The 14474-nt window shown below is 38.5% G+C and overlaps 1 protein-coding gene across 3 annotated transcripts in view; it reads right to left on the bottom strand.

The window, feature by feature from the left end:
- The window catches only part of LOC107717765 (eukaryotic translation initiation factor 4 gamma 3-like), a 40181-nt gene extending 27442 nt beyond the window's left edge, over window positions 1-12739 (bottom strand). Inside the window, exons 1-3 of one of the 3 annotated variants that reach the window (XM_016524600.1) lie at window positions 12363-12739; window positions 6456-6519; window positions 1142-1318 (exon numbers count right to left, since the gene is read on the bottom strand). In XM_016524600.1, the coding sequence (XP_016380086.1) occupies window positions 1142-1318; window positions 6456-6519; window positions 12363-12478 (357 nt within the window). In that variant the 5' untranslated portion in view covers window positions 12479-12739. Of the gene's footprint in view, window positions 1-1141; window positions 1319-6455; window positions 6544-11716; window positions 12074-12362 lie in introns of those variants that run through there. The other 2 variants (XM_016524601.1, XM_016524599.1) reach the window with 2 other exon arrangements.
- Between the last annotated feature and the right edge of the window lie 1735 nt (window positions 12740-14474).

Here is a 14474-nt window from a genome sequence, read left to right as displayed (position 1 = left end):
ACTTTCTATTCCTGTTGCAGAGTCAGCCGGGCACAGTGTGCATGTGCGTGAGTGGCTGTGTGTGTGTTTGCGTGACAAGGCACGAGTTCGGCGGACCTCTATACACCCACGGACACTGGTAATGGGCATACTTACACAATGACACACGTAAAATCTTCCCTGCAGGCTAATTATGATAGAGAACATCCGGCATACCCAGATATGCCAAGTCTCTATCAAATATTAACAATACAGACCATTGCAAAGCACTTCACAGCAGACTGGTACGACTATACGTCAAGCATCTTCTTAGTTTGCTAGCTTTATTTAATCATCACAGTAAGACAAACTGCTTTCTGTTTGACAGCCAGCACAGCAGGTTCCCAAAGATTATGTAAACTTACAATCCTATCTGCTCAGGTCTCAAACAGATATTTGCTGAGTGCAAAAACGCGATCAAATCCATCTTAACTCAAGCGAACACACTAGGCTTTACATCCTGTCTAAGAAATCAGTGTTACTACAGATCAGAAATGATTTACCACAGAAATCATTTATATCATGTGTGTCATAGGAAATCTTTGGCATCTGCATCCAATTATGTGAAATACCTTCCATCTGACCTCTAAAGACCCTTTATCTGTGTGTAATGTATCTGTGAGAAACAAGACAACCAAACACTGATGTGCTGATTAATGGTGGCAGGCATTAGGGCTGACCAATATAGCAAAAAATTTTATATTTTGTTCCTCAGTATTTTGAGCCTTTTGACAATATTCATTACATATCACAACAGCTATGCATTTACTTTTTTATGTAGTATTTTTGGTGGAATGGACTTTCAATGGAAGTACAGAAATCTCTCAGGTTTCATTAAAAATGTGTGTTTCGAAGATGAATGAAAGTCTTATGGGATGACATGACGGTGAGTAAATTATGTCAAAATTTTATTTTTGAGTGAACTCTCTCTTTAAAAACTGTCAAATTAAAATTGCAATAAAATCTCTGCAGTGGTCACAATGTTGCTTACTTTTACTTATACTATAATAATATTACAAATATTCAATATATTGCCCAGCCCTACCAGGCATACAAACACTTAAAAAGACACATTTAGACAGACAGAAAGACTCATATATAAAATATATACGGGTGCACTCACCCCTCCTCCTGCCTCCCAGCCTTTAGGGTGACCATACAGATGCGCAGTGGATACTGTTGAAACTGATACCTGAGAGAGTCCAGGGGAGGAGGCGTGACCCGGCGGTGTGGATGCTAGGTTAGGGTGTCCCTTGTTAATTTCATGTGCTGTATATGGGGGGCCAGGGGGTCTCTGTACCTGAGAAAACAAAGGGAAAACTGTGTCAACACTGAAGAGTCGGACAAAACAATAATTACTGTTTTTAAAGTCAACATGAAATGACATTAACAATCCCCCTTATTTTTGTAACGCAAAATGTTGAATAATGTTTTATTTGGTAACAACATGAAAAAAAAGGGGGGGCATTGGAAGTGACTGAACCGTAAATACCAGAAGGGACCAAAAAGCTAGTTTAGAGGACTAGCTCTCCCACATTGGAGGAGGATTTGTGACCATGAAGTGGAGTATGAAGGTCAAAGTTCACCCTCAAGAAGGTCACAACATCTCCCAATGAGTTTTTTTTGGTTTGTTTTTCAAATCGATCTTTATTTGCTATTGTTGTAACTTTTTGTACATTAAAGTGTACCACAATTCACTAAATTTGATTTTAAGGGAAGCTACACCACCGTCCAAGTTTGGGGTCGGTAAGATTTTTTTGTTGGTGTTTTTGAAAGTCTCTTATGCCCACCAAGGCTGCACTTATTTGATCAAAAATACAGTAAAAACAATAATGTTGAAATATTAATATAATTTAAAATAACTGTTTTCTAATATAAAAAAAACAAACAAAAAAAATCTTACAGATCCCAAACTTTTGAACAGTAGTGTATATTACCTGCAAAAGTAACCTAAAACAAATACATAGCTATTTGGCTATTGGTTAACATTACTTTCCCCCACCCACAGCCTTGATGTCATCAAACGAATAAGGATGTCATCAGACAGCTTTACCTCATTTCAGATTATATTACATTTTGATGAAAGACAAAAACTGATGAATCATGCTCAGTAATACCAGAAACATGCATTAAAGGGGTCCTATTATGCTTTTTCACTTTTTCAACTTTAGTTAGTCTGTAATGTTGCTGTTTGAGCATAAAAAACATCTGCAAAGTTACAAAGCTCAAAGTCCACTTCAAAAGGAGATATTTTATTTAACAGAAATCACTTTTCAAAAACTACAACGAACGACTCGTTTGGACTACAACGCATAATTTCCGGGATTATGTGATTTTTGTGATATCACAAATATCGACGAATGGGACGAGACCTGGTTGAGCTGCACTAGAGAAGGCAACGAGTGTTATCACTATGTCGGAGACACGCTAGCTTTCACAAGGTAGACTAACCTAGAGTGGTTACAATCATCCGGGTTTAAATCGTGCTCAAATTGATTTGATTTTGACGCAATATTTGTCGTGTATTTCAGAAGGCGGGCTTTCATTTGATACAGGAACTATTCAAGCCGTTCATGCCAGACTGGGGAGAGAGGTGTTGTAATAATGTAAAATATGTGAAAAATAATGTGTTTTTCGAACAACCTAGTATGAGAGCCTGTTCTAGTACACCCCCAAAACAAAATCAAGACTTTGTAAAAGAGCATAATTTAAGACCCCTTTAAGGAAGCAAATCTCTTTGTAAAAGAGCATAATTAAAGACCCCTTTAAGGAAGCAAATCCTTTTAAATGCATTGAATTTAACGCCATCGTTTGAGGCAGCTTTCCTCATGGTCAAATTAACTGTGAACAAAGCCGAAATAGTGTTGGTGCTTTCACAGTTGGTTCGCTTGCCTGGTCCGAACCCGAGTTCGATTGCTCCCCCCTCCCCCTGCTGGACTGCGTTCATATTATTTTATTTGGGTCCGAACCGCGGTTCGTTTGCGTCATCAAGCCAGCAGCTGTTTACCCCGTTGCTTAGTAACGACGGCGCAGGAGAAGGCGGCAAATGCATAACATTGCTCTCTGCACTTTTATATATTTACGTTTTTGAACCGTTCGTTTTGTTTACAAAGCTTTGGTACATAACAGCACTTACGTCTGTCTTACGAATGTACTGCAAATGAGATATTCAGCTCTGTTTGCAGCGCGTCAGTCACGCTCGTCAGGAAAGTGAGTGAAACACACACACAAACACACATTTTTATCAAATAATACGTCATTAATAGCGGTTCACTTCCGCGATTTGGTACGATTGCGTTCACATCAGCAGCGAACCGTACCGGAGTTCACATGAAACGTACCCCAGACCACCCTTTTCAAGCGGACTCGGGTACGGTTCGCGGGTGCGCACCCGAGTTCGGAAGACAGTGTTCACATCATCCAAACGAACCCAATGACGTCAATCAAACCCGGGTGCGCACCAAAAGTGATAGTGTGAAAGCACCCTTAAACAATAGAAATTAGGCTTTATCCTGTGTACTCTAAACTACATCTTGTAAACCGGTTCTTTATATTACAACAAACATGCTCTGCTTAAATGTAGATAGCAATCAGCCACCGCATTAAAACTCTCCTGTGAATACTCTTTACAGCAACAGCAGTTATGGTCCGTTATCGTTGCTTATACAGGCATATGAGAGAGTGCAGTGTCATTGTCAGTTCTCCCTGGATTTTCAAAGTTGCTGCTGTAATTATAAATTGCAAATGCAGGCCAGAAACTGACAATGAGATTAACTTGGTGGTTGCACAGCGAGAGACTGCAGCCCGAGCTATTCCATAACTCATTAAAGAAAACAAGAAACCTGCAGTCCTGTTGTCTTCCTCGCAGATCAAAGGCTTCAAACAGAGAGCGGCCTGTTTTTACCTACTGTGAGGGCTAAAGAACGGTCATCTGCAAGCCAGACGTGTTCATCTGGAAGCTTACAGTAAAACAAACATCTTCGCCTCGGTTATACAGCAAACGTATTCAATGACAATCAGTCAGTCTGAACTAAACACCTGAAACTGGCTTCCTGACTTATTTGCTGAGATTACGCAGCTTACCCATCAGCCTTGGCTTTTCCAGGGTGGGGTGCTTCTGTGCTAAGAAGGGGTGGGTGAGATCACACACGCAGCCCTATGGCTCCCAGAACGAGGGGCTTTCTGACCAACACAGGAAGCAGGAACAGCAGAAAGACCAGCTCAGCAGAAAAAAAGCACCCCACCCTTCCACTTCCCTCACTACAGTACTGTTCAAACATCATCAGTCCTGCTCGCTCAGCCTCATGTCAGTCCAGCCTGCTGTCAGAAATCAATTTTCTTATTAACGGGTACTATTTGCCTTCTGGGGCAAATTTCTAACAATATAAAACACTTAGCAATCCCTCCATTTGTGTAAAATATTTGTAAATATTAAATATTCAAATATTATAGATTGGCCTAGAACAGAATATTAAGAAAAAATATTAAATGTTACATAACTAAGGAATTTGTTTTACAATAAATCTGGAAGATTTATTGACAATAAATTGTAAAGATTTATATTTAAATTTAAATTTCATTTTTTAGCATCTGAAACACTGGACATCTAAAAGATATAAAGTACTTTGTTATATATAATAAAACAATATGTTTCTTTGTCTGAATATGGCGCTTATCACATGCTGTGTGGTATGGGCATTTGGTATCGGGGCATTTTAACGAGTACGAGTACAGGAGCTCAGTATCGGGCCCGATACCGGTGCATCCCTACTTTTTATTGTTAGTGCTCTCAAAACTGTGTAAAAATTTTTTTTTAAATTTTGACTAATGTCATGCTTTTTCCCCACTTCCATTGGCAGAATATACCCTACTATTCAAATGTCTGGGGTCAGTAAATTTTTTCTAAAGAAAAAATTAATCCTGCTCTCCTGAATCCTTACTTAGTTACAGCGGTAAACAGCTTCCACCCATACACATGGTGGTCCTCATGTTGATGACTCAAATGCACTGTGGTTAGGAGTCAAATAATTCAATGTTATAAGACATCTGCGGGAACAGAGGAGTGGTCTGATCCCAAGTTAGAGTCAAAGCAATCATACAATGTACGAGAACTGCTTTATTTCTATATAACATGCTTTAAAGAACCTGTTATATTCTTTAAAGGGGTCATGACATGAGAAACCAAATTTCCCTTGATCTTTTGACATAGAAGAGGTCTTTGTATGCTTAATACATCCAGCAAGTTTCATAACTTAAAATGTCCTCATCGCCAGTAAAAAAGCATTTATGTAATAACCCTCAGAAAACCTCTCGTTTTGGATCAGAGGGACAAGGTGACGTCAACTGGGCACAGTCGTTTGCCTCCAGAGCAAGACAACTATGCCTATTTTTGCATCATTGCATCGTTGTCACACCCAAAGGTGTTCAGTCGACGTGCAGCGAGTGGGTCTGAAGGAGTAGTTTTTTACAATAAGATTGCAATGCCAGGCAGACGACGTGTCGTTCCTGGCTGTGGAAAAACAAAATTTTTGTATACACTGCCGAAGGTTCCCAACGTCAGAAAAAAACGAATTCAGTTTATTTTTAGCGAACGTCCCAGTCACATCAGTGCTAATTTACGTGAGTGTGTTCAGTACATTTCACATTGACTGTTTTGAGAACAATTCGGAATATGATGCTGGCTTTGCCAAAATACTTTTGCTCAAAAATCAGGCCGAGCCAACTCATCTGGACCCAACAATGAAGCCGCAAACTCCAAGTAACGTATTTCATGTAAAAACTATTTTTAAAACTGTAACGGATGTTAGCCAATCATAAAAGTGGGCGGTTACACTGAGCTCTTAAAAGGAAAACACCCCAAAACCAACTGTTTCAGTCAGAGGATGAGGAGCAGGGTGGAAACATATCATAAATCACTCAAATTTGAATGTTTTTCGTCCAAAAAACTTTAGTAATGTTTTGCTACAGTCATTTTAAAGGGGTCATGACATGTTTTTTATTTTTTATTTTATTATGTTCCCTGAGGTGTAATTATAACATTACTAGGGCTGCACGATAAATCGCATGCGATATTTAATGCGCATCTTGTCAGAAAAGCCGGTTCTGTAATCAGCGGTAAATCTCCATCACGTGCGTGCTTTCACATTGAGCAGCATTAACTACACAGAGCCATTGTTCACTGACGAGCTGCGCAAAACCACGTTCATATTCGCGCGATTTTTTGCGCAGCTCGTCAGTGAACAACGGCTCTGTGTAGTTAATGCTACTCAATGTGAAAGCACGATAAATAAAATAAAAAATAAAAAACATGTCATGACCCCTTTAAAATGACTGTAGCAAAAGGGGCAGTCCTCAGATCATCTAAGGTGAAGCCACCATGATGACAGATTCATATCTAGATGTGAAAGTCAGCGAAGAGAATGGAGCGTTCAACTCACACTGTAGACAGCAGTGACGGGCTGCGTGGAGAAGATTCGCTCTTCCAGGGGCAGTCTTGGGAACCTAGAGGAGATATTAAGGAAAACTCTGGGGCAGAAAGTACTTAAGGCCAAACACAGCAACAAGGTGGGAAAACACACATGATGCATGAAGGAAACTGTTTAAGCGCAGTGACATTAGAATGAAAAGAGCTGACAGAATCAAGCAGATAACATTTATCCACATGCAAATAGTTCGTTTTACTAGTTATATACAATTCATTCTTTCTGCATTTTTCTTCTGCTGGCCCAATTGGGCCAGAGGGTCAGGTTGTTTTTTTTAGCAACACACACTACCATTTAATGTTTTGGGGTTGGTAAGATTTTATTATTATTATATTTTTAAAGAAGTCTTTTATTTTCACTCAAGCTGCATTTATTTGATCAACAAGTAATCACAGTAATACTGCAAAATATTATTGCGGTTTAAAATAACGGTTTTATTTTTTACAATTTTAAAATGTATTCCTGTGATGGCATAGATGAATTTTTAGCATAATTACTCCAGTCGTCAGCATCAGAAATCATTCTAATATGCTGATTTGGTGCAAAAACTTTTCATATTATTATCAATGTTAAAAACAATTGTGCTGCTTAATATTTTTGTGGAAACCATGATGCATTGATGTATTTTTTTCAGGATTCTTTGACAATTAGAAAGTTCTAAAGAACAGCATTTATTTAAAATATTTTTTAAATTTGTTTGTAACAATGTTAAAGATTTTACTGTAATTGTTTATCAATTTAATTCATCCTTACCGAATAAAAGTATTAACTTCTTTAAAAAAAAAAACGTACAGACCCCAAACATTTGAACTGTTGTATATATATATATATATATCATAAAGAAATACACATTTAAATTTTCTTTACAAAACGTTACAGCAATTTAAAACAATTTTAAGCACTAACAGCTAGAAATATACAGTTACACTATACAGAAAGAGGACTATTTTCCACTTTCAACACATTCTAAATGATAGCTATAACAAACCATCTATACAGATAGATATCTTCACTTTGGATATTTTATTTAAATATGCTGATTATATGCTTTTTAAATATAATTTTAATTAACACGTAATATCAATAGAAAATATATATTTTTTACTCAAATTTTTATCATGATTTAATTTAGCTGATTTAAATATATTTTGATATTTAAATTAGTATTTGTGACACATTCAGTAAACCATTTAACTAGCAACACCGAGGTCACAGGTTTGATTCCTAAGGAAAGCATGAACTAATAAAATGTGTACCTTGTAAATATCTTAAACAACAATATCCAATACATCACAGAAGTACAAACATTTAGTTGTTTCTAATTTCTCGTGGTGGTAGTTAAACAAAGTTATATTTATTGAGTTTAAACGTGAATATGTCTATGAAAGATTGTATTACTGTACTGTGATAAAAGAGAATCACAATGCTGAAAAAGCATTTTCAGAAACAACGTTTGGATTTTAAATCAAAATAATGGATAAATGTTGTGTTTGTGGTAAACAGCCGCGGATCAGGAGCGGACTGCAAACGCGTCCTGTGCGAAAGCAAATTGAGTCCGTGCTGCTTCTGCACCGCATACACATACTGTATACGCACTGCAGACGGAGTACATGTGAACTTGGCGCAACAAATCTAGTTCAACATCTGAGGCAACGCCACAAAGAGCTCTATGAACCAATGCATGGCAAAAAAAATCCCTGGACATGGGATTTTTTATTTTTTTTTGCCATATGTCTATTCTAGAGACATTTTGTTCTTTATTTACTTAGTGATTATTTTGCCTTATGTCTGTTCTAGAGACATGTTACAGCTTTTTTGATAAAGCTCTAATTGGTTTTCTTTTGGAAATATGTTTCAAATTCACACTGAATGCATTTATGACTGTAAAGCATGTCTGTGTGTGTCAAAATCGTGATTAAAATCGAAATCGCAAAATTGATCAAAGAAATCGCTATAGTTTTTTTTTGTCCATATCGCACAGCCCTAATGACAACCCAGTTCTGGGTCCAATATCTAGCCATCAACTGACCTGAAACTCTCTCACACTGGCCCTGTGAAACCCTTATTGTCAAGCCCTGCTCTCCTTTCCACATGTGTATTTAAAAAGAAGGGAACATTCTGAAAGAAACTTGTATTTTTTCTACTCTAACTCATTCTGTAGTGTTTCCCTGTTCCTCTAATAAGCTGGCCTGGGGTTCGGCACACAGGGGCTGAGTGGCACAAACTGGAATTCACATTGTTGTCAAGACATGCCAGCTCCCATCAGAGTTAACAACCTCCAGCCACACCGGAAAAACGATGCAACCTTTACATAACTGTCCTCGAAATTCCTCCATGTATCAACCATACTTCACATTACTGAATAAACAGTGTCTTTTGAATGATGGAGCCATACTGTGCGATTCCTCAAAGAAAAGAGGTTCTCGCACAAGTAAAAATCATCATCCGTTGCAACAAGGTTGTCATACACAAGAAGCTGATTGTGTATTAACATGCTGCTGGAGTACAGAGGATGGAGATGAGTCTTCCATCTCCAGCCCTCAGTTCTGTCTGTACAACCAGGCTATTGTTAAGAGGGCGGGGAAACCCTTCCTCCTCCACTGCCCCACAGGCACATGCACACAGAGAGAGTTCAAACAGAGATAATGTACAGTTTACTGTAACCGGGGTAAAACAACAGCTGTTAGTTACTCATTTTAACTTTCCCTTGGCACCCTGCCATGAAACTTTCACAGTAATCTCAAGCTCAAAACCATGTCACCCTTTTACAGTCACAGTTTCAACTGGTTTGTAGGTTACAGATTATTTTTAGTGCTACAGTCTCATTTACTAAGATATACATTTGCAATGACACAGCAGACACAGTTGTTTTCTATGTGTTCCATTTTAAAATGATCCTCAATTGCTTTAAACACTTTAAAAGTGTTTCATTCTAAAAAGCTATGTAGTGTATCATGGTCTAAATACACCTCCTGCCTAAATCAGAGTGCTATATGAAAAAAATAAAAAAATAAATCCAAATATAAACCAACATGTTGTTATAAAGAGCAACTAATGCTTAGGTTGATCTCATGCAAGAATTTGTAGCAGATAATTCTCTGCTAGGAAATATTTGCAAGTATGAAATGAAACCAGTCCATTGGGGATGCATTTTACATAGTTAAAAAAAGAAACAGAAAGTATTAACTGTAAATGCGTTTGGGGAATCTCCCACAATAATTAAAAAACCCTAAAGCCATCATTGTCTCTGACTGTATTATTATGCATTGTTAGCACTATTTTCCCATGTACACATATTCTAATTTAGTCTTTAGCCCTGTTATTTCAACTCCCAAAAACAATTACATCCATTTAAGTGACTCACTGCAAATGCCATACCAACATGTCAAGATATTTACTTGCTTATGATGACAAGTGGAAGTTATAGTAGAAGTCAGATATGCAAAAACTACCCTGTAAACCCACACAGTCAAACAGCAGCTAGTTTGTCCAGCAACCAAGATGCTGACAGAGGGGCACGGACAGTTATAACAGAAGGGCGTTAAGCTTAAATTAGAGCCATAAAAAAATATCAACAAGACATTGAAGGCAAGCAAAAGTATGACAGTTTATCTCTGTGGGAAAACATAACCTGAACACTGTTTAGTCCACCCTACCTTACTGTCAGGAAGAAATATAAATGGTATATCTGTGCAGCATTGCCTTCATACGGCTTACCAAGATGTGAAATAATCTTAAATGTTTTAGTTCAACCAAAAATGAAAATTATGTCATCATTTACTCACCCTCAAGTTGTTCCAAACCTGTATGAGTGTCTGTCTTCTGTTGAACACAAAAGACTACATGCTGAGAAATGTTGGTAACCAAACGGATGACAGAATTTTCATTTTTTGGGTGAAAGACCCCTTTAAGGCAAGACACTACAGGCCATTGTTTTTTTATGCACTTGTCAAGTTTGAGATTTTGGGATATTTTGCACACAAAAGGTGTCTTCTTTCAGACTAATGGGAAAATCCCTCCAAAATAAACATTTAAGTATACACTATACACTTCACCCAAATTGCACTAAATACGCATAATAATATTTAAAGGCAGTTTTCTCAAAAAAAAAAAAAAATAATAATAATAATCTCATGCACTGAACCACAAATCTACACCTCAGGAGCACTTATATACACCAAACTTCACAGTTTTATTCCTATCTATATTCTGAAGATTCTTATAGAGGAGTTCGTATATCATTTGCCTGATTTATATAACATGGTCTGATTTATTTTCTGAGTGATAAGAGATACACCAAACACCTTCTAATATGTCAACAAAATGAAACAAGAATTTTGATCTTGGCTTTAATTAAATGCCTCATCTGCATAATGAAACAACATTTCAGAAAATGTGTAAAACCAAACATGTACTGTGTCTTCTTAATACATTGTAATTAATCAACAAGACAAGTATGGTGATATCTAGTTTACCCAATTCACATGTGGTGTCTTGGCTTAAAGGGACAGTTCATCCAAATAAATAAATAAATAATCAATAAATAAATATGTCATAATTTACTAACCCTCATGATATTTTTAGTCAGAATGACAGTTTCAGTCAGTCACCATTCACTGCCAGTGTGTTGAAACAGATGCAATGAAAGTGAATGGTGACAGAGGCTGTCATTTTGACTAACATTTCTTACGTGTTTCGCTGTGGAAATTCAATCACTGGTTTATAACAACATAAAGAGTGAGTAAATCATGACACAATTATTTAAATATAATTTAAATGCGTTATCTTATTTCTCAAGCAAGACAGAAAAAGAGAGCTAACTTTAGCACTGTCACGCCGGCCCGGCTGGATCAGCCCAAACCGGCTGCGGGTTGACAGCTCGGCTTTTGACAGCCACATAAACACTGTTACTACACTACTAGCACCTCCATGTTAAGAAACAAAACCGGATTTCCAAAGCCACAACCAAATCAAATCAAACATATAGTTCTGCGGTGCTGACATTCTGTTAGCCGGTACACAGTGCAACACACTCAAGCGCTGTCAAAACTTAGTGGCCCGCCTGCCTAGACAGCAGTTTCGGGCATCACATGCGCACCTAATCGAAATGCCTATGATGTTTAAAGATGCTGTCCAGGTCGGCAGCTCACTAGGTTTTGAAACACAACCACAGATACAGATTTGTGGAGGAGGACGATGCTTTCAGAGAAGGATACTGTGTCCCCGGCGGTAGCGGCACTGGGGTCAGGGTGGCCCGCAGCTGACTCGAGGGTGACGGCCCGGTTCCAGGTCCAGCGGCGACGGCAGCGGCTGGTTTCGGCGGCAAACTCATCGCAAATAAAAACAAAAACAAAACAAACGCACGGCTTTACGGATATTTACAATAATAAATTAGCTAGCGGCTAAACTGTGCACGTAAAAAAAATATTGCTGGCGAGTTACGTCAACACCGGGCCTTTAGGAGCAGGTTGCCGGTGTCTGAGCGGATAGAAAAGCTTGAGCTAACAGGCTAGCTAGCTTATTTATAGAATAGCAGGCTAAAGTTAGCCAGCTAGTGCTTATTTTGGTTTATCTTCATTGCTGAAGGTTGGGGGGCTGTCCAAAGCCACAACCAAATCAAATCAAACATATAGTTCTGCGGTGCTGACATTCTGTTAGCCGGTACACAGTGCAACACACTCAAGCGCTGTCAAAACTTAGTGGCCCGCCTGCCTAGACAGCAGTTTCGGGCATCACATGCGCACCTAATCGAAATGCCTATGATGTTTAAAGATGCTGTCCAGGTCGGCAGCTCACTAGGTTTTGAAACACAACCACAGATACAGATTTGTGGAGGAGGACGATGCTTTCAGAGAAGGATACTGTGTCCCCGGCGGTAGCGGCACTGGGGTCAGGGTGGCCCGCAGCTGACTCGAGGGTGACGGCCCGGTTCCAGGTCCAGCGGCGACGGCAGCGGCTGGTTTCGGCGGCAAACTCATCGCAAATAAAAACAAAAACAAAACAAACGCACGGCTTTACGGATATTTACAATAATAAATTAGCTAGCGGCTAAACTGTGCACGTAAAAAAAATATTGCTGGCGAGTTACGTCAACACCGGGCCTTTAGGAGCAGGTTGCCGGTGTCTGAGCGAATAGAAAAGCTTGAGCTAACAGGCTAGCTAGATTATTGATAGAATAGCAGGCTAAAGTTAGCCAGCTAGCGCTTATTGTGGTTTATCTTCATTGCTGAAGGTTGGGGGGCTGTTCCCCCTCCCCGGCCGGGGTTTCCGAGGATCTAGTTGGCCTCTTCTTGCCAGGGCGATCTTGACAGGTGAGCCCCCTTTGGAAAATGAAAAACACTTTGTTTACAACTGCTCTTTGACGAGAGTATCTCCACAGAGTGTGATGATTCCGTTCAACATGGCGCTGTGGCCGCCTCCGGCAGTCCTACAGGACCGACATTTCGTTTTACTTCGGGTATTTTCGTGTCACTTCGGCGAGTGGAATTTGCAACGAGTGGAGTATGGAATAAGCTATTCGGAACTCATAACCTACTTGGATGTCAGCCAAGAATATAGTAATATACGCTGTAACAGCCAAAAATAATGGCTTTAGATTTAAAAAAAAAAAAAAGCGATTTAAATGCCATCGCTGTATATATATAAAATATGCAAACCTTTCCGTGTTTATGGAGCGGTTTGGCCCCGATTTGTGATGTTACAGTGACATCTTGCGTCCACAGCTGAAGACACAGTTCAGCTCATGAGAAATGCGAAAAACTCCGGAGCCTGACATATAGCCTAGCCTCTATATATGCAGTATAATTATCATAATGTAGTAATAATTTATAAATTAAAAATTCTCTCTTATAACTAAACACACACTTTCAACACATTTGTATCAGAATCAGAATCAGAATCAGAATGAGCTTTATTGCCAGGTATGTTTACACATACGAGGAATTTGTTTTCGTGACAGAAGCTTCCACAGTGTAACAGAATGACAGTGACAGAACAAAAAACACAGATAATAAAAAATAGAACAAGTAAATAAGGAATAAAAATATATAAATTGACAGTTGTATGTGCAGGTATATTACAATAGACAGTTTTTGTATGTACAGGTACTGTATATTATGTGCAAATTTGAGGTGTAGACTGAGTATGTGTGTTAGATAAATAAGTGTATGAGTGAATAAATAGTGTGTGTTCCACAGTTATTGTTAAGTGTTCATGAGATGGATTGCCTGAGGGAAGAAACTGTTCCTGTGTCTGGTCGTTCTGGTGCTCAGTGCTCTGTAGCGTCGACCAGATGGCAACAGTTCAAAGAGGGAGTGTGCTGGATGTGAGGGGTCCAGAGTGATTTTGCCAGCCCTTTTGCTCACTCTGGATAAGTACAGTTCTTGGAGAGAAGGGAGGGTTGTACCAATGATTCGCTCAGCAGTCCGGACTACCCTCTGTAGTCTTCTGAGGTCAGATTTGGAATAGCCTGATTGACTCCATAGAGAAAGTAAGCTCAATCACAATCAATTATAGCCTATATATTAGTATAAATGTATTAATGTTAAAGCTATTCCTTACTTTTGTCGAATCTTACATGGTACAAGTAATTGCTGGAGGATTCCAGAAACAAGATGAAAAACATTTACTTGAACATCGTAAGAGAAGAATGTCTTAAGGATGAGGAGGATGACTGGTAACAATGATTTTTTTTTCTTTTTCTTTTTTTCCCAATAATTTTTAATCATTGAATGTACTTCTGTGCTCAGTCTAAAGTGTTTGTTTCTTTTATTTTCACCCTGATTTGAAAGATTTTAAAAGTGACTGCATCCTTTGTTATCATAAATTGTAAGATGATTTACAATTTTATACACTTTTATTGTGCTGGATAACAGAAAGATAAAGTACAATATTCCAAGTCACTTATTTTTCGGTTGCTCAGTTTATGGTTACTTGAGAACTGTCCTCTAACATATTGATTTTTGCAGATTTGTA

The sequence above is a fragment of the Sinocyclocheilus rhinocerous genome, unplaced genomic scaffold (genome assembly GCF_001515625.1).
Source record: "Sinocyclocheilus rhinocerous isolate Xijiao unplaced genomic scaffold, SAMN03320098_v1.1 scaffold1444, whole genome shotgun sequence".
In the NCBI taxonomy this organism is placed as follows: domain Eukaryota; kingdom Metazoa; phylum Chordata; class Actinopteri; order Cypriniformes; family Cyprinidae; genus Sinocyclocheilus; species Sinocyclocheilus rhinocerous.
This window is presented reverse-complemented; position numbering and strand designations above follow the sequence as displayed.